At 42.4% G+C, this 21,495-nt stretch overlaps 1 protein-coding gene across 1 annotated transcript; it reads right to left on the bottom strand.

Annotated features, from left to right (window-relative positions):
• Window positions 1-2,199: 2,199 nt before the first annotated feature.
• Window positions 2,200-19,967, bottom strand: CUNH18orf54 (chromosome unknown C18orf54 homolog). The gene is made up of 8 exons (XM_056138241.1): window positions 19,880-19,967; window positions 17,142-17,461; window positions 12,416-13,195; window positions 11,931-12,081; window positions 6,923-7,019; window positions 5,398-5,529; window positions 3,592-3,662; window positions 2,200-2,332 (listed from the first exon to the last, which is right to left on the bottom strand). Exons 2-8 carry the CDS (start codon window positions 17,419-17,421, stop codon window positions 2,260-2,262), a joined length of 1,584 nt encoding a protein of 527 aa, XP_055994216.1. The 5' UTR covers window positions 17,422-17,461; window positions 19,880-19,967; the 3' UTR covers window positions 2,200-2,259.
• Between the last annotated feature and the right edge of the window lie 1,528 nt (window positions 19,968-21,495).

The raw sequence follows: 21,495 nt of genomic DNA, 5'->3' as shown, positions 1-21,495 counted from the left end.
TATTTGTACACATACAGATATTCTCTCATTTCATTAGGTTTTTGAAAACTTACCTCATGAAACACATTATGTAACTTGATTTTCTGGCTTACAAAAGGCATCCTGTTTATTAGAAATCCAACTTGATTGCAACAACAACTTTAAAATAGTTGCCTTCTACTTTTCTATATTCATTTTTAGTTATTAAATTTCATAATGCAATTAGCCACTGATCTCATACTTTACCAACTATGAACTAATCCCCAATCTAACATTTGGGAAAATTATACAATATCAAACAATTCAATTTTCAAATATTTCCCAAGTTTTTGTACACTGTCAAATATTATCAAAACTAGCCTACACAAACAAAGGCTGAAAAGACAGCAGAAGAGTTACTGGCACTTGCAGTACATCCCACCAGACCCTGGTCTGAAATCCTGGCACTGCATATGATCCACTGAGCATGGGGAGACATCACTTCTGAGCACAGAGCCAGGGATAGCCCCTGAAGACCACAGGGTGTGGTCCAAAATACAAACCAAACAAACACAGAATCGAAGTATTAACTAATTCTCCCTTGGATTTCACAACAGAAAACCCTGCTCTTTAGCCTTAAAATAAGGTACTTTCGTTTGCAAATAAAATGTACTTTAAATATCTGATTTATGAATACTTAAAAGTAACATATGGCTAATAACTTTTTCTTCTTTTGGGACACATCAGCGATGCTCAGGGGTTACTCCTGGCTCTGCACTCAGGAATTGCTCCTGGCAGTGCTGAGGGGATCACATGGGATGCTGAGGATTGAACCCGGGATCTGCTGCGTGCGAGGAAAATGCCCTACCCGCTGGACTGCCGTCCTAACCCACTGTATTATTGCTCCCCCCTAATCATTTTTTTTAATATAACAACTTCGATATTTCCTTTAAGCTCCTTAAATGTAGATAATAAAAGCATTGAAACCTCTAAATTAAGAGACTATGCATAGTGCTATAGGCAGGCCAAAATGGGTTGCCCTTGAAATGAGCAAGTTCGTGAAACCAGGACAGGTAGTATTGGTCCTGGCCCAGTGCTACTTGGGGCACAATGCAGTCATCGTAAATGACACCAAGGATGGCACTGCAGACCAGCCTCACAGCAGAGCTCTGCTGGCTAGGAGTGACAGCTGCCAATGGGCAAAGAGAGAACTGCCTAAAGGTCAAAGATGAAGTTCTTTGTGGAAGTTTATAAACACAATTACCACACCCACAAGGGAATATCTGAACAAAACCCTCAAGGAGGCCTTCAGAGACCCACCCCACCACTCTTGAACATTCCCAAGGCCTGGCAAGAGGCTAAGATCAAGTTCCAGGAGATACAAGACCAAACTTTCTAAGGAAATTTTGTTCAACAAAAACTATCTTACTTGATATCACGCCCACACAGCAGAGCCTGGAAAGCTCCCCATGGGGTATTCAATATACCAGAAATAGTAACAACCAGTCTCACAATGGAGATGTAACTGGTGCCCACTCTAGCAAATCAATGAACAACGGGAGGACAGTGCTACAGTACTACAGTGCTACTCTCTGGCCTGAAAAATGGGAATTTTAGTAGGGCAAAATGTGTGCATACTGTGTACTCTCAAAGGGGCCCCCTGGGGCAGTGTCCTGGGGGAAAAAATCTGTGAATCCATGCTAATGACACAAAAACCTGTCTTTTCCTTCAGGCCAGGTAAACTCCCTCTGTGTGCATGAAAAATATTTTAGTTTTTAGAACTCTGGGCCTCTCACAACTGTCAATAAAAGAACAGAGATCACCAACTCAAAAAAAAAAAAAAACAAAAACAAAAACAAAACTATCTTGCTTGAGAAAGACAGAAAGAGAGAGAGATTCTACACAGGAGCCAGGCAGAGTCTTGATCCAGAATCAGATGATAAAATAAAGGTGCTGAAGATGACTGTAAGCCCATGTCAACTTCAAGGACAGAAATCATTCATTTTTGATTCTCAGCTTTTGCTCACCTGAAGACGAAATTCACGGTAGGACACAGAATGGTCCTTCCATTTCACATTCTGGTATGTTGGCACACAGTGAGAATGCATCACAAAACCCGTGGACATTTCAAGGTCCTTTTCATAAATATATATGAATATATGTATATACATAATACTTGAAACAATCACAGATTAACAGCTTTTAACTGTCCATTTAATATCCATTTAAGCAACAGAAAAAAATAAAAATACTGTATTCTGTGGTGATTATTTATTGGTTAAACAGTTGTATTTTTCCTCTTCACATTTTCGGTGACTGCTTCCCACTGGTATCATCAACCAAGTCTCTCAGACGAGATAAGTGGTGCAAAGCCCTTCATTAAAAAGTATAAAACATATTATAAACCAGTATTAGGGGTTGACAAGGTCATATAGAAAGCAACAAATGGTGATTATATTACCTATTAACTTCAAAGTTTAATATGAAAAACAAATTTATGAAGTGTCAAATATCAAGAATTTTTCCTTACAAAAACTTGAGATCTGAAAATAACTGAAAAAGGGTTAAAATTCTATAAATATTTATAGAATTATCTATAAATAATTCACCCAAAATTCTATAAATATTTATTTTAAAAAATTGTATTTTGACAAGGTTTTTTTAAAACACACTAGTCAAATAATAATAGTAACTACTGTAATCATATTTAACATATTTTCCATATAATTTTCACAAGAGCCCTATGAAATTATATTCTTCCTTTTGGCATACTGTGTTTATCATTTAAAACATCAAGTACATAAAGTTTTGAAAGTATAAAACCATCACTATAGTCCTAAGAAAAACTCATTTTTATTAAATAAGGAAGAAACTAGTAATGATTACATTTAATAATGTTAAAGACCAACAACCTAATTTTTCTCTAAAATAAAGATTGTCAGTCAATCTTTCAGAGCTTCTCAAAGCTCAGAGAAGAAAACTTAACCATCCCTCAAATTGGGAAGATGCAGTTCCTTTCAAAGAGATGACTAAAAATATCTGTATCCATGAAGTGCTGCCCATGTTTGTCTGCATATATTCTTCCAGTGTTTCCTCTTCCCTAGCATCAGCATTCTTGAGGACCAGTCAGAAAAAGTTAATCATATTTTAGATATCAAATGAAGCAACTAATTATAATGCACAGTTCTCCTGAATATCAGGAATTTCTATTTCTGCTTGGGAAGGTGGTGAGGATAAGCATCTCGTTCCTCAGTCTCTAACACAGATTCCAGCACGGCATATTAAATAAAACACATCTTCCATCTTACTGAGGATAAGAAGATGGAGAGGAGGCTAGAGAGAGACCCACAGGCTGGACACACCTGCCATGCACACGGCTCACCTGGGCTAGATTTCCTAACATCCATATGGTGCCCCGGCACTGCCAGGAGTAAAACCTGAGTGCAGAGTAAGGAGTAAACTCTGAGTATTACCAGTGTGAAAACAAAAACAAAAAGCCAACAAACCAAAAACAAAAGAAGCCAACATGACTATCTTTAGAACTACTTAATTCTACCCTATAACCTGACTTCAAAGAGATGATGAAAAAGGAATTGTATCCATCCATTAAGTGTTTAGAAAAGGCATACTTACTTTTGAAGTGACTTAGTAATAGGAATCATAGTTTCTTTCAATTGTAATTTTGAAAAATCATCTTCTAAAACCTATTATTTAAAAACAACAAATATGTAAAAATCAGTATTAACTCAAATTAAGTATGTACAATAAAATACTTGAAGTATCAAAAGTATAATTTGATGCAAATTAGCAGCACACAGTAAATGTTGTATTTTCTCTATTTTAAAAAATTTAACTACCACTTAAACACTCATTAACAAGACCTAAAGTGTGATTCTAAGTGCATGCTGAATGGCCGGAGGCATAGTACAGCAGGTGTGGTCCCTACAACAATAACTGCCGAAACTTTAAGGGGATTTTGGGAGAGTAGGGGGACACACCCAGCTGGTGGTGCTGAAGGTTCAGAAGTCATTACTGATGGTGCTCAGGGTACCATATGCAACACCAGGAATCAAACTGGGGTTTGCTGCGTGCAAAAGAAGAGCCATATCCCTTGTACTATCTCTCCAGCCTCCAAACAAACATTTTGAAAAATATCATACTACGGTGAAAAGGATCAGCCCAATGAAAAGAGCAACCAAAGTAGAAACCAAAGTAGAAATTTTCATATTCTCAGGAAATTAAAAAAAAATAAAACAAAAACACAATAGTTTTAAAATAAAACTTTAGGTGGTAGAATGAGTATAGGGTATCTATTGAATGATAGTGAACAGTGCAGTGCAATATTGCTGAAAAGTGAAGTTATACTCCTCAAACTTACACAGTGTTATAAACCAACATTACAGCATAAAAATATAAAACTCTACAGAATTATATTCACAGAAGTCTGTAAACAATACATGGGAACTAAATTTCACACAAAGTTATATGGAAAAGTTCAATGTACAAAAGATTTTCCAGGCTTCCCCAAATATGAAGAAGTTAAATGAAACCATACATAAACATTCATTTTTAAATAGGGGTCACCTGCATGCAGAGAGAGAGAGAGCCAGAGCTCTGACTGGTGATGCTCAGAGGGTCCATAAGGCATCAGGGACTCAGCTCAGGTCTCACACCTGCTAGAAATGTGCTCTACCACTTGAACCATCCCTCAAATCCAAGAATAATTTTGTCAGGTATTAAAAACCAATTCTTAGATTCCCTTCATCCTTTTTAGTTCTCATTTTAAAATAGAATATTGTCTTTATTTATTTATTTAAATTTATTTATTTTAATTTAATGAATCTCACCCACACAGGCAAAGCCTGGCAAGCTCCCCATGAAGTATGTGATACGCCAAACACAGTAACAAGAAGTCTCACAATGGAGATGTTACTGGGCCCTCTCCAGCAAATCATGGGAGGACAGTGCTACAGTGAATCACTGTGGGGTACAGTTACAGACTTACAAACTTCTATGCTTACATTTCAGTCATACAATGATTGAGTATCCATTCCTTTACCAGTGCCCATTCTCCACCACCACTGATCCCAGTATCCCTCCCACCACCCCCATCCCATCCCCCATCCCACCCCACCCTGCCCCTGTGGCAGAGCCATTCCCTTTTGCTCTATCTCTTTCCTTACCAGTGTTGTGGTTTGCAAGAATGTTGCATTTATAACCAAACTAAATAGAACACCATATTCTGGGGTATACTCCATAGAAATCTAGTAGTATTACATTTGTGTTACTTAAAAGAAAAAAGGAATAGTGAAACTTTACAACATGTATTATATGATGTGCTTACTAACGTAAAACTGAAAATCAATCGAAAATAGATGAGAAAAAAATCTTACTCTTCACATTCACAGATTTCAACTCATAAATCAAGTGTGTGCTTACTTGCTTAGTTTCTTTTTCTCTCTCTGTGGTCTTATTCTGATTAAAACTTTCTTGCACAGCTTGAAGATTAAATAACATTTGCTTCAGGGCTTCAACAGGACCATGATGCTTCCCTCCGGAAAGGGTACAGCTCTAAGGTTAAAACAGATGACGGATTAACCACCCAAATTCTATGTGGAAAAAAAATCTTACTTTGAAAAATCATTTTCCTTCAATATGAAACAAAAATATAAGCAAGACATGCCAATAAAGAGCTACTTAAAAAAATCAAAATTGTAATTCATCATTTCCCCAGATTAAGTTAAGGCAAAAATTAAGAGTTTGGTATATTTTTCCTAGTTCCTTGCACTTTTTTTTCCCCTCTTTGGGTCAAACCCAGCGGTGCTTAGGGGTTAGTCCTGGCTCTGTACTCAGGAATTTCTCCTGGCAATGCTTGGGGTACCATATGGGATGCCGGGAATTAAACCTGGGTCGGCCTCATGCAAGGTAAATGCCCTACCTGCTATACTATTGCTCCGGCCCCTCCTTGCACTTTTTAAGTTAATATGACATTTACATTTGTAATAAATTTATTCATCTATTTAGTGCATTAAAAACCATGTATCCTCTAGAACTCAAAGGTTCTCAGAGACTAAGAAAAACATGCTGTACATATAAATTTTTCAAGTATGGAAATTAAGCTGGTTATCAGCTAAGCCAGGACTAGAATTTCAAATATAGCATTACCTATCCATTTTTAAGAATGCTGTCACAAAAAGAATGGATTTACCCCTTTTCATGAGTTACACATTCAATGCAACCTGAGAGACACTTACAGTCTCTGATCACCAATGTATCTGAGTCCCAAGAAGGCCATAGCACTGAGCCACATAAGGTGGTCAAGATTCTGTTAAGAGAATCTGTGAAGGATATTTTTAATTTCTTTTTAAACATATCACAACCTATTATGCTTACATATTTCAAATGAGCTGCTAATGTCTCTGAGCAATCCAAAGTAACAAGCTGATCTCTAAAGATATCCATCATTCAACAGTATTTCAGCATAGACAGTGCATGTACTATTTTTATTTCACATCCTGAGAAAGCTGTTGACTAGCATGTAAAATATTAGAAGTGGGATCTCACTAGTCAATAAATTCAAAACTAAGACTAATGAGTTAAACTATTTTAAGGACATTCTCCACAGATCAAACTACAAGATCAAGAATGTGGAAAACTGAAATTGGTGGAATTTTTGTAGGAAATAATAACATGACCATTCAAAAAATTAAGCACAGAAATGCAGTACTGTTTTTCTCAGAGGAAAAAAAGCATAATAAATTTATGGCCCTATAAAGGTCTATGCTAGGTACAGAGAATTCTATTTTTGAAAACTAAAAATACCAATAATTCTAAGAGCAATCATTTTATTATGGCTGTGTGTTGGAGAAGAACTGAGTATATTTTTAATAAAAGCTAAATAACAGGAAGTACATATTAATAAAATATATATTCTAATAAAATGTTTAAAATTAATTTCACCCACCTGATTATCTTCTAAAAATTCTTCAATGGACCGGTTAGCACAATTTGTCCTTGAAGTCTGAGGACTATCATCACAGTTTACAGGAACAGGAGATTTGCTAAATAGAATTTAAAGATACAAATAGCAATTAAGTTTCCAATATAAAAAAATGGGCACAAAGCATTTAAGTACAAATGGTCTGTAAGAAAGAATCAAATGATATGATTTATATTAATGTTGCTAGGTGATTCCCACTTCTCCCTAAACTGATAACCTGAATGTAATCCATCCTATTTCTTTTTTTTTTTTTTTTTTTTTGCTTTTTGGGTCACACCTGGCTATGCACAGGAGTTACTCCTGGCTCTGCACTCAGGAATTACCCCTGGCGGTGCTCAGGGGACCATATGGGATGCTGGGAATTGAACCCGGGTCGGCCACGTGCAAGGCAAAATGTCCTACCCGCTGTGCTACTGCTCCAGCCCCCCCATCCTACCTAATTCTTACCAATCTCCCTTAAAGCTTTAAGAAAATAACTATAAAAAAGCTGAAGATTTTAGTCAACAAATAATCCTTCAATACCAGCTGTGCTTTCAAAACTCATTTGCTTGAAGTTCAAGCTACATTTTTCTAATTAAATCACTGTCAATGTCCTCCAGTAACATTGTGAGATTTGTGGTTACTGGGTTTGGCATATCGAATATGTCATGGGTAGCTTGCCAGGCTTTGCCACACGGGCAAGATACTCTCGGTAGCTTGCCGGGCTCTCCAAGAGGGGAGGAGGAATCGAACCTGGTTGGCTGCATGCAAGGCAAACGCCCTATTTGCTGTGCTATCACTCCAGCCCATATCGTTCCAGCCCATAGAGCAATATATAATATTCTAATTAAATATTATAAATAAAGCCAATGTCAACACATTAAGCCCCTGTAAGAGTTTCAGCAGGGATGAAAGGTTTACTTTGTGCTTCCACATCAAAACAGCAGGGGCCAGAGAGATACTCCAGGAGTAAGGCGCATGCCTTGCATGTGGCCAATCTCAGTTCAATCCCTAACACCAAAGGGTCCCTGAGCTCTTGAGGCATAACCCTGGAAATCTCCAAGCATCACTGGGGTGGCACAGGTCATCACTGGCCCCACACGCCCTTGCACCATCCCATTAACTAGCTGGCCTCACCTCAGCATCACCAGGTAGAACCCCCAGGCTCCTTGACAACCCCACCCCACAATTAAGGCAAGGGAACAGGCTTCCCCTCCAGAACTGGCCTTAACTTGGAGAACAGATTAGAGTACGAAAATGATTGATTTTGAAGTACCATTTTTGAGTCCAAACTGAGACCAAACTTACTCTGTCCTCTGGCATCACTTATTTATCTAAACTTGTTTCTACATTTGTGGTAATGCCCCTTATTTTACAAAAGTATCAAACTCAAGGATTTCTCTATGTACCATGTAAATTTAATTATTCTCAAGAAACCAGTAAATCTGTTTCTTGATGTTCAAGGGGTGGTAAAGGGCATCACTAGCAAAAGAATTTTGCCAAAAGCAAACTATCAAACACAGAAAATGATATCATTCCCTTATTTCTATTTACTTCTATTTCAATTTTTAATTCAAATATTAAAATGACACAAAGCTATTTTTATTATATTAATTTGTAACTCTTCAAAACTCATTTGATTTGTTCACCTAATCACTTAACTTCCCGTTAGTCGTCGATTTGCTCGAGCGGGCGCCAGTAACGTCTCCATTTGTCCCTGTCGCGTGCTAGTGTAGCCCAATGGCATCTGTTCGCTCCGGGAACATGAAGGGCCTCAAACCAATCGTTCATGATCTTGACGAAGAAGTCTGACCATCTGGTAGGTGGGCGGCCACGCGGTCTTTTGACATCCCGTGGAATCCAATCAGTAACAGCTCTAGTCCAACGGTTGTCTTTAAATCTCATTACGTGACCAGCCCATCTGATTTTCGACACCTTGGCAAAATGAGACAGCGTCCCTGATCCTTGATCATCAACGAATGTCAGAACTCCGGATTCGTTCTCTCATTTGAGTGAAACGTGATATTCCAAGCATAGCTCTTTCTATTCTTCTTTGGGAGACCTGAATAGCGTTCTCATCTTGTTTGCGTAGGGCCCAGGTCTCTGAGGCATATGTTAATGCAGGAAGAACAGTGGAATCAAAGAGATGTGCCTGGAGCCGGAGGTTCTTCGTCCTCTTAGCTATTTCTTCGACGTTCTTGAAGGCGTTCCAAGCCACTCTCTTCCTCCTGCGCAGCTCGGGTGCCAGGTCATTTGTCATGTTGACCTCTCGTCCTAGGTACACATAGCTGTTGCATTCGGAGATGGTCGTTCCATTGAGAGCGAATGGGGCGTCAGGAACAAGGCTGTTTCTCATAAACATTGTCTTCGTAAGATTCAGCTGTAGTCCTACCTTTCCACACTCACGGTCAAAGTCGGCCGATTTGTTAATTTACTGTTTTTTTTCATACAGTCTTTTTTCACCTTCTTACAAAAGGAATTTGCTTAGCTATCCACTATCACTAAAAAGCATTTACCTATTTATTGAAAATGAGTACTGTCTAGTTATTCATTATACTATCCTTTAATGGATAGGAGAGGGGTTCGGCAGGGTGATACCATTTCACCGAAACTCTTCAGTGCCACCCTCGAGAACATCATGCGACGACTGGAATGGGAAGGAATGGGAGTGAAGATAGATGGTCGGCAACTACACCACCTCCGCTTTGCTGATGACATTGTTTTAATAACACCAAACATCAGCCAAGCGGCACAAATGCTGGCCGACTTTGACCGTGAGTGTGGAAAGGTAGGACTACAGCTGAATCTTACAAAGACAATGTTTATGAGAAACAGCCTCGTTCCTGACGCCCCATTCGCTCTCAACGGAACGACCATCTCTGAATGCAACAGCTATGTGTACCTAGGTCGAGAAGTCAACATGACAAATGACCTGGCACCCGAGCTGCGCAGGAGGAAGAGAGCAGCTTGGAACGCCTTCAAGAACATCGAAGAAATAGCTAAGAGGACGAAGAACCTCCGGCTCTGGGCACATCTCTTTGATTCCACTGTTCTTCCTGCATTAATATATGCCTCAGAGACCTGGGCCCTACACAAACAGGATGAGAACCTATTCAAGTCTCCCAAAGAAGAATAGAAAGAGCTATGCTTGGAATATCACGTTTCACTCAAATGAGAGAAAAAATCTGGAGTTCTGACATCTGTTGACGATCAAGAATCAGGGACGCTGTCTCATTTGCCAAGGTGTCAAAAATCAGATGGGCTGGTCACGTAATGAGATTTAAAGACGACCGCTGGACTAGAGCTGTTACTGACTGGATTCCACGGGATGTCAAAAGACCACGTGGCCGCCCACCTACCAGATGGTCAGACTTCTTCATGAAGATCATGAACAATCAGTTTGAGGCTCTTCATGATCCCAGAGCGAACAGATGCCATTGGGCTACACTAGCACGCGACAGGGACAAATGGAGACGTTACTGGCGCCCACTCGAGCAAATCGACAACTAACGGGAAGTTAAGTGATTAAGTGATTTAAGTGACTATCCTCTTAAGTTTGTATTTGCTTGAAATTTTTCATTAAAAGTTCAACAACAAAAATAGCAATTATCTGGTTATGGTTGCATTCTACCATTTTAATATGCTACCTTGAATACTTCTTAGCTCATTTTGTTCTTAATGACAGATATGTCAACACCTAATTATGATCAGATCTATTCCTAATCATATCATTAATTTCATATAGAAATAAAGCAAAATAAAGGGACAGAAATACTTTTTCAAAAGAATTCACCTTTAAGACAGAAACCATCCTGAATACCAAACTGAATCCTCATAAACCCAAAGTTTTCCTTTTCCTCTCTACTGTAGAAAGAAAAAAGTAACTTTACAACATCTCAACAAGGAAGTCCACACAGCCATCATTCCAAACTGGAATTAGTGTTCACAATCAAAACAAGATAATCAACCTGAGAAAATAAAAAATGACTGCAGCCTAAAGCAAGTTATAGTTAGCAAAAATAAATTTGTTATTTATGGTGTAAGATCACATCAGTAACAATAAAAGCTTTCCTCCCAAACCCTCACATTCACAGACATGTACTTTTTTAATGAGTCTGAGAAACTAAGTCATAGAAGTTAAATCTTTGACACTCCAAAAAGTTATACAATAGTTCATACAAGAAAACTGCACCATCACTGACCGAAAAAGACTAAGAAAAAGTGTGAATTAAAATAATAATCCAGCACATGGAGAGAACACAGAGAGGAATAAAAGCTTTAAAATAAAAAGAATTCCAGAACTTTCTGCGGTATGCAAAATAGTTGCGTTGGGTTCTACTTCACCACACCAAACATTAAGTTTGTAGAGCAATAAGAACACAATTTTATATAAAGTATCCAAGTATCAGATGCAATTGTGAAACATGACACCATCAGGTGGTAACTTAATAAATCATGCAAGTGAAGGACTTGAAGAGAATTGGGGGAAGGAGGGTGGTAAGGGTTGGGGGAGGGGGTAAGGGTTAGAGATTTACATCTTACATCTTGAGACTGACTCTGATTTCAGTCCAAGCACCACTAGCGCTAGGTGTGGTCCAAAGCCAAACAACATCAAACTGCTGGGTACAGAAGCAGGACCTGTCCTTGAGCCGTACCCTGAAATTTCAGTCCAAAAACAAACCCAAAATGCCAAAGCACGCCAACCCTGGGGCCGGAAAGACAGCTCAAGTGCGGAGTGCCCAGTCTGCACTTGGGAGGGCAGGACTTCCAGGCCCGGCACAATTCCCAAGCTGGGAACAGCCCCAAAGCACTGCCAGGCATCGCCTAAAAACAACAACAAATTTTAATTTAAAAAGCAAGCAATACTCAAGCTGTGCACTTCACAATTACCACGTGCCTACCATTGGTAATTGTCTTTTTATTTAAAAAATAAACCAGATGTTCACTTGACCATTTTCATTCAGAAAATAAAACTTTTCCTATTGTCACTTACAAAGCAACAGGAATATTTTCCCATGACCTCTCTGCCTCAAGTTTATCTAAGGAGCAGGGGCTGTCATCCTTTTTCGTAGGCTTTGGTAGTTCTTCAGTACGAGGCTCTAGATTTTTCTTGGCCTTCAGGATAAGCAACTCAATTTTGTCACCTAATTTAAAAGATTAAGAAAAAGATACAAAGTACGGTAAAGTCTCACGAAGGCAACATTCATGTAATTTAAAATATGCATGAATTTACAAAAAATTATGTTAAGGTATGAAGAAAAAATGAAAAAAAGGTGTGGGAGAAAAAAACATTTTCTCATAAAAAATACTACATAAATGAAGTCTAGGCTTTAAAAAAAATCACTACATTTAGAATACAACACAAAGCTCCTAAATTTAATAAACTAGATTTAAGCTTCTAGATTTAATCAGTGGTGGGGGGGGGAGGGGGAGGTCTTAAAAAGCAAAACTCAAACAACAACAAAGAAAAACAATTACCACTGAATGGCTCTTTGGATTGTCCTAGGAGTGGAGTCCCACAGTGACACCTGTTTTGACCGCAATCACACTCATAACCATTAACTAATCCTTTATCATCACTCAAGGAATTTAAAACATTTGAAGAGTCAAACGAACATTCAAAACAATCCGATGTGTTTGGAAGTCGAGAAGTTCTTTCTGCCTGATAACGATGACTGGGGGAATTTTGATCTTCTTTGCATACTTTATGAATTCTTTCGCTCTTTGTATCAGGTAGCAAGTCCTCATTATGCAGCCAGACTGGGTATTTGAAATCAGGTATACTGGTTATCCCTGAAACATTAAGATCAGATTTCTGGCTAGTGAGCCATCTTGGGTAATTCTTCTCAAGACTGTGTTCTGATCTGTCCTTGGAAGGCAGTTTCTTGGCAAAACATATAGGTGCTTCTGAAGAGCATCTATTAGCTTTATTCATAACTTTGGGGGATTTTAACCTGTCACACTGCTTCCCATTAGTACTTGTGTATACCACAGGAGTGACTAAATTATTCTTGCCCATGGGAAAGGCAGGTTCTTGAACACTTTTATTCCTTTCAGTGTCCAATAAATTCAGTCTTGCAGTGCATTTCTTATTTTTCTTGTGAATTTGGTTGCCTGGTCCAACGTAAGTGAATGAAAATGATCCATCTGCTGGAAGTTTTAATAAATCATCAGTCGTTAGGCTAACAGAGTCTAAATCATTAATAATCTCTCTTCTGTAGGATAACGAGCTTTTCCTGTGATCAAGATTTTCAGGAGCTGTAAAACATAAGCACAGTTTTGTTCATTATACATAATGTTCAACAGTAAATAAAATTCTCTTTTAAGAATTTAAAGCGTAAGGGTGGAAAAGCACCTCAAATGGCAGAGGACACACCTTACAATCCCCTCAATGGCACCCAGATATGCAATGCCCAAAGGTGCTGGATATAGCAACACAGCAAGAAATAATTTAAGAATTCTGCCACTTTCTCTTTATCCTTAATAAAGCTCTGATGAAAAGTGTAAGAAAAGGGTGGGAGAGACTGTACAGTGGGTAATACGCTTGCCTTGCATGTGACCAACCCTGGTTCAGACTCCAGCAGAATATTTGGTCCACTGAGCACTGCGCAGAAAGATCTCTGAGCACAGCGTAATAACTAAAAAAATAATTTAAAAATAAAAATACTTTAGAAGTATTTGAAAGAAGGGCGCAAAAACCAGTTAGGATCGAGAAGGAGCCAGTATGACAATAATAGTTGGAAATGATCACTCTGGACAAGAACTGATCATTGAAAGTAGGTAAAAGGATATACTTGGTCACGGTCCTCCCGTTGTTCAGTGATTTGCTCGAGCAGGCCCAGTAACGTCTCCATCATGAGACTTGTTGTTACTGTGTTTGGCATATCGAGTACATCACGGGTAGCTTGCCAGGCTCTGCCATGCGGGGGAGATACTCTCAGTAGCTTGCCGGGCTCTCCGAGAGGGGCAGAGGAATCGAACTCGGGTTCGGCCATGTTGGCTGTGTGCAAGGCAAACGCGCTACCGCTGCGCTATTGCTCCAGCTGGATATACATGATAACCTTTCACTATCTATATTGCAAACCATAATGCCCAAAAGGAAAGATAGAGAGGGAGGAAGGGAGGGAGGGAGGGAGGGAGGGAGGGAGGGAGGAGAGAGAGAGAGAGAGGGAGGGAGGGAGGGAGGAGAGAGAGAGAGTGAGAGAGAGAGAGAGAGAGAGAGAGAGAGAGAGAGAGAAGTGCCTGCCATAGAGGCAGGTACGGGGTTAGGAGGGAAATCGGGGACACTGATAGCAGGAATATGACTGAACCCCAACCATGAACAACTTATAACAGTGTATATCTCCCTATGATTCAATTAAATACATAAAGCATAGGTTGATGAATAGGATAAGATTTTTTAATGTCCTCTTCACATCTTCGATTTAATTCATTTCTACACTCGCTCTCCAATCTCAATTCTCCCATGGTTTTTACTGTTTTAATGTTCTTTTTTTTTTGCTTTTTGGGTCACACCCAGCGATGCACAGGGGTTACTCCAGGCTCATGCACTCAGGAATTACTCCTGGTGGTGCTTGAGGGACCATATGGGATGCTGAGAATTGAACCCGGGTTGGCCACGTGCAAAGCAAACACTCTATCCGCTGTGCTATCACTCCAGTACAGGCTCCAACACAGGCTCCAGCACAGCAGGTAGAGCATTTGCCTTGAACACAGCTGACCTGAGTTCGAATTCCCCCGTCCCTCTCAGAGAGCCCGTCAAGCTACCGAGAGTATCCCGCCTGCACAGCAGAGCTTTGCAAGCTCCCCGTGGCATATTCAATATGCCAAAAACAATAACAAGCAGTCTCACAATGGAGACGTTACTGGTGTCCACTCGAACAATGGGAGGACTACGGTGCTAACGTTCCTTCAATTTTCTCATCTTAGACACACCCAAAGTGCTAGCAACTCGCACTAATATTTGTTCCTCAATACTGGGCAAAGCATAGAGAGGAAAAATGCAATCAAGCTAGAAAAAAAAATTTGCTCTACTATGTACTAAATCTGCACTAGCATTAACAGAAAGGCTGTTCTAACTCCTCTATTACATATATTGCCCACATTCCTTTAAGAGATAAACGTGCACATTTTTCGATTTGATGGCCATTCTATAAGTGACAAGTACTGCATTAATGGTTTTCAACAAATGCACTTTCAATATTTATCTTCATCAAAACCTTAAAAAAAAAACAGAACATTTTAGGACAATTACTGTCCCATAGAATACAAATCAGAGAGAAGAAGAGCCCTGGGACTGATCAAGTTTAAACTTCCAAAGGTTGAGATTTGGTTTGAGTCATATACCTTGCTAAAAAAAAAAATACCTAGAATACCAAGTCACTGCTCTTTCACTGATGTTATAATAATATGGCTCCAGAGTTTACTGATTAGGAGCAGGAATGGGTGACCTCCCCTCATCTCTCTGTTCTTCCGGGAGCCTGGCAATCACTCCCACGAACCGCCTCTGGTAGCATATAAGCTTATTAACAGCCATGATCCAGAGACTCACAAATAAATCTCAGCAGAGAGTCACAAGCTGCAGAAATGTCTCCTAATCCCAAAGTTACTATCCAGTTAAAAATTTAAGTCCAGCTGTATCACCTTATTTAAAAGTTTAGAATTCCTGGAGCACATGGCCCTGAATGCCGAGAGCAACACATACTCTCCACCACTGATGTAGCACACCACATTTGATGCAGTGTAAAGTAGAAGGCAACCGAACTCATCCCAGCATAAGCATACAAAGGCTCAACCTGTAATAACATAGTAGTAATCTCTTATGTAAGGGATAATGGCTCCAGGGTGAGATATAACAATCTTCACACACTTCCCTCTAAGGAAACTTTTTTGAATTATTTTTAGCAGATTATTCACAACAAGCAAGTAAAGTAAAGTAAAGTAAACAACAAGCAATAAAAAATAAATTATTTAGGACCTGTTTGGGGGGCAGGCTTGGGTGGTGAAGGGAAAAATTTGAAATAATGGTGGTGGGAAGGTGTAATGGTGGTGGGATTGGTATTGGAATATTGAATGTAATAAATTATTGTGAACAAACATAAAAATAAAATTAAAGAGTTCAGTAAGGGTGATTAGAGGTCACCCCAAAAGCCTCTATCCCTCTCGGAAAGACTGGCAAGCTACCGAGAGTACTCCGCCCGCACGGAAGAGCCTGGCAAGCTATCCGCTGTGTATCCGCTGTATATTCGATATGCCAAAACCAGTAACTACAACTGGTCTCATTCACCTGACCCTGAAGGCTTCACCGACATGGCAGCACTGAGAAGGATGAGAAAGGAGAGGCCGACAAAATCTCAAGGCCGACCTAGGCTGCCACAACGAAATCGGTTTGAGGCCCTTCATGTTCCGGGAGCGAACAGATGCCATTGGGCTACACTAGCACGTGACAGGGACAAATGGAGACGTTACTGGCGCCCGCTCGAGCAAATCGACGAGTAACGGGAAGTTAAGTGATTAAGTGATTAAGTGAAAGAGTTCAGTGTAGCACTGTCCTCCTGTTGTTCACTGATTTGCTCAAGCGGGCACTAGTAATGTCTTACAACAAATTGTGAGACTTGTTACTATTTTTGGCATATTGAATATGTCACGCATAGCTTGCCAGGCTTTGACGTGCGGGGCGAGATACTCTCGGTAGCTTGCTGGGCTCTCCGAGAGGGGCAGAGGAATCGAACCCGGGTCAGCCATGTTGGCTGCATGCAAGGGAAATGCTTACCTGCTGTGCTCTCGATTCAGTGTTAGCTACAAAACTATTTATATATGTTTAATGCTGTTTATATTCATTAACTTCCCCTCATTTAAGAAAAATATCCATTATTTCAAGTTTATAACAAAAATTCATAAAAATTTTTGAATATTCATTATTTCAAGCTTATAAAAAAAAATCTCACCAACCGAAGAGAAAGATCAACTGAGCATATACTTCAAATGCAGGAGGCCTGGGTTCAAGCCGGCGTACCCCAGGGCTCCCAAGCACCACTCAAGTGACCCCCAAGCAAAGAGTCAGGTGTAGGCCCTGACTATGACTACAAATAATCCCCATTCCAAAATTCTGTCCCCTCAAACAACTAGAAAAAAATGTCTCGCTTTCCAAGCTATCATCTTCAGATGCTTTAAATCTCTGGACAAAAAGAACAAAGAGCATTACCATTCTTTGGTTTATACGTATGTTTGGAGAATCCAGGCACACTGGCAGAATAATTATCAGTGTTGCTCTTTCCAGGGTTGGCAGAAGGATACATTTGGCTGAGATCGTAATCATCTATATAGGCCTGGAGAGCCTGAGATGCAGAACTGTACAGTTTATCTTTATACCGAAAAGAACCATCAGAGTTTGAAGAATTATCGCCACTCAGGCTGCAGCTTAAGAGAGAAGATACTGAAGATTCGTGAGAACAAACTCTGCATTTTGAATTTGATTTTGCCATGATATCCTCAAAATGGATTCTTTATAATTTCTCTTAAAAACTGTAAATAAAAAAATGAAAGGTTAAGCGAGTAATATGTAAAATAGTACCAGCTATGTAAATGTTTACAACTTCTTCAAATAAAAAAATGTATGCTTCCTTTTAATCAATGCATATATCTTCTGTAATTTTTATTATTGAGAATAAAATCAGCTATCTGAAAAGCATTTATTGGGAACCTACTGTGTGCTTATATTACATATTTTAAAAGTTATCAGAAATTATGTATGAAAAGTACTAAGGAAAGAGTACTCCCTTTTTAAAAACATCCTAAAAATTATTGATGTAGTTCTTCCTCAAGGAGATAAATTTAATGATGTCACAATACCTAACTGCCCTATACAAAACATTTTTCAATTCATAAGCCTGACCATCATGAACTGTGACTACTAGGCACTGTTTTATAAAACTATACAAATTAGGGGCTAGACAGATAGTATAACATATTGCTTTGAATGAAGTCAACGGATTTTGATCCTCAGAAACACATATGGTCCCCAAAGCACCATGAGGAGTGATCCCTGAGCACAGAGTCCAGAGTAAGCCCTGAGCACCACCAGTTATGGCTCCCAAACAAATATATATTTATATATATATAAAGAATGGAAAATAACTTTTATGTTGTAAATGTCAATATCTAACTTTATCTAACCCTTTCCTCCAGAAAACTCTAGAGCAAAAAATATAAACATTTATAATATTTATGGGCTGGAGCAATAGCACAGCGGTAGGGCATTTGCCTTGCAGGCGGCCCAGGCAGCCCATCTGACCAACCCAGATTCAATTCCTCTGCCCCTCTCAGAGAGCCCGGCAAGCTACTGAGAGTATCTCACCAGAACCACAAAGCCTGGCAAGCTCCCCGTGAGGATTCGATATGCCAAACACAGTAACAAGAAGTCTCACAATGGAGATGTTACTGGGCCCGCTCAAACAAATCGATTAACAATGTGAGGACAGTGCCACAGTGCTAATATTTATAACATTATGACAAGTTTTATTACAAAATGAGCAATCAAAATAGTCTCATGCTAAAACAGCACTGCTAATAATCGTTTTCTGACTTTCATTTTTCGCACTACTCTATTTTCAACTCTTACATTAAAAATACGGCCTTGCACCTACTGGACAGGGTTAGATCCTCAGCATCCCATATGGTCTCAAGAGCACTGCCAGGAGTAATTCCTGAGTGTACAGCCAAGAGTAACCCCTGACTTAAAATTCTGTACTAACACTGAAAAATAAACGTCTGGGACAGAGCACGTTATGATGCCATAACGGTAACAGTGAATCCGAAGATAAGAGTTTGGAAGTGTGTCCGTTTTAACAACTTCTAATACGATCTCAGTAACTACCACTTCCTTAAAGCACTGACTGGGAGGCATCCTTCCTCTGGGCCTTCGGGAAAGAAGCTGTCATTCATTCTACAAGAGGTGACCACCTCTGACAGCCCCAAGGGCTGAGCTGGTCTCTTTCGAAACTTGGTTAAACTAAGTCAGCTTGGTTCTTTTTTAAAAGTTTGTTTTGTTGGGGGGGGGGGGGTGCGGAGGGGCCTCACCCAGCGGTGCTTAGGGCTTATTCCCGACTCTGTGCTCAGAGATCCCTCCTGGGGAGGCCTCGGAGGACGCTTATGGGATGCCTAGGATCGAACCCAGCTCAGCTGCGCGCAAGGCAAGCACCCTACCCGCTGTACCATCACTCTGCCCTTTTGCAGGGGAGTGGGGAGGAGAGGGTTGTTTTTGTTTTCAGGTTACCCCAGGATCACTCCTGGTGGGGATCAGGGGACGACCCGATGGGGGTACCGGAGACGGAGCCCGGGTCAGCGGCGTGCAAAATCAGCATCCCAGCCTGGCATCCACGGTTCGGCTCTCGGCCCATCCCCTCCCCCCCTCCCCCCCCCCCGCCCCACACACACACCCGGAACCGCTTCAACCCGGGAGGACCCACCCGCCCCGACGCACCCGCGCACCGTTATTCGCGCACGGCACGGCGGGGGGCGGGGGGAGGAACCTCCCTGCTCCCTAACAAGTCCTTTGGGGGAAAAAATAATAATAATAATAATAATAACCAAAACCCTCCGAGGGGATCTCGGCAAAGGGAAGGAAACAAGAAACCGAAACCGTTTCACCCGTCGGTGGGGAGCAGAACGCACCCCACGGCTGAACGTCCGTGGCGGAAACGCGCCGCCGGGATCCGCCGCGACGGCCACCACCACCCGGCGCCCGGCGCCCCGCGTCCCCTCTCGGTCCCCTCTCCGTCCCCGCCACCGCCCGGCGCCCCGCGTCTCCTCTCGGTCCCCCTCTCCGTCCCCGCCGCTGCCCAGCATCCGTCCCCGGCCGGCAGCCCGTGTCCACCCTCCGTCCCGGCGCCGCCCCGCGTCCAACCCTCCGTCCCCGCCACCGCCCCGGCGCGCGCGTCTCACCGCCCGGGTCGCCGCCGTCCGGTCCCCCCGCGGGGCGCCCATCGTCCCGCTCCGGCCACTTGGCGACGCGCACGACCCCTCGCCGCGGCCCGCTCGGCTGCCAGCGCCCGGACGTGCGGGGAGGTCAGGTCCGGGGGGCGACGAGTTCTAGGACGGAATCGCGCGGTGGGAGGAGGGTAGGAGGCCCCCCGGGACGCGGCCGAGCCGGAGACCCCCGAAAGTTCCCACTGCGGCGAGGAGGGGCTCAGCGGCGGACGCTCCCTCCTCCTCCCCCCCGACCCCACCCCAGTCTCCGGGCGCCCCGGGAGGGTTCAGAAAAGAGCCCCCCGGCTCCCGGCAGCGACCGGCCGGCCTGTCACCGGACCGGAGACGCGACAAAGCATCCCCCGAGCCCCCCGCGCCCGCCGCCGTCACAGGCGCGCGCGCTCGCGTTCAAACGGCCCCGGCGGGGCGCTGGGCGGCGCTGCGCAGGCGCGGGCAGCGGGGGGCGCACCCCGCCCCCCACCCCGCCCCCACCCCGCCGCCGCCTCCAGCCTCCGGCCCCGGCGGCGGGGATGGCTCGGGCTCCCCGGCTCGACGCCCTCCCGACGTCCGTCCCCGCCTCCCGTCCGTCCGGACGAGCGCTGGAGACCCCGGGGCTAGCTGCCCCGGCCGGTGAGGGGCCCCGGGAGGATCGGGGTCTCGGGGTGCTGCCGCCCTGCTTTCCCATCATCACCCCCCCAGCCCGGGGTAAGACACCACGTGGGCTGGGGGGCGCGGTTCCTCAATGCCTCCCAGTTCCACCCCTGCACCCCGCCCTCCCGGGCAACCAGGCAAGCCCCCTTACTCCCTTACTCCCGGTGCAGGTGCGGCTTGGGAGGTGGAGTTTGGCCAAGGATGGGGTTTTGTCTATATTTATTATTATTATTATTAATTATTTTGCTTTTGGGGGTCACACCCAGCGATGCACAGGGGTTACTCCTGGCTCATGCACTCAGGAATTACTCCTGGCGGTGCTCGGGGGATCATATGGGATGCTGGGAATCGAACCCCGGTCAGCCTGGTCGGCCGTGTGCAAGGCAAATGCCCTACCCGCTGTGCTATTGTTCGTGAACCGGCTTTGATTCCTCCGCCCTGCTCTGAGAGCCCAGCAAGCTACCAAGAGTATCTCGCCCACAGGGCAAAGCCTGGCAAGCTACCCGTGATGTATTCAATATGCTAAACACAGTAATAACAAAGTCTCAAAATGGAGACGTTATTAGGCCCGCTTGAGCAAATTGGTGAATATTGAATATTGAACATAATATATATTCAATATGCCAAACACAGTAATAACAAGTCTCAAAATGGAGACGTTTCGAGGCCCACTTGAGCGAATCGATGAACATCCAGAGGACTGTGCTACAGTGCTATTATTAATATTATTCGTTCTTCCCGTTTTTTGATGGTGCTGGGCGCAGAACCGAGTACCTCATGCACCGGCAAAGTATGCATGCTTACCACTTGAGCTCCACCCCAGTGCCCCAGGGGTGCAATTTAGCAAACTCTTTGGGGACCTGGATCCCAGGGGAAGAATTGACAATGGGAATTCCCAGTCAGGCAGCCCTGGAAGGTTATCCAAACACATGTAAAGACCC

This window comes from Sorex fumeus, unplaced genomic scaffold (assembly GCF_029834395.1).
Source record: "Sorex fumeus unplaced genomic scaffold, SorFum_2.1 ptg000128l, whole genome shotgun sequence".
NCBI classification, from domain to species: Eukaryota; Metazoa; Chordata; class Mammalia; order Eulipotyphla; family Soricidae; genus Sorex; species Sorex fumeus.
This window is presented reverse-complemented; position numbering and strand designations above follow the sequence as displayed.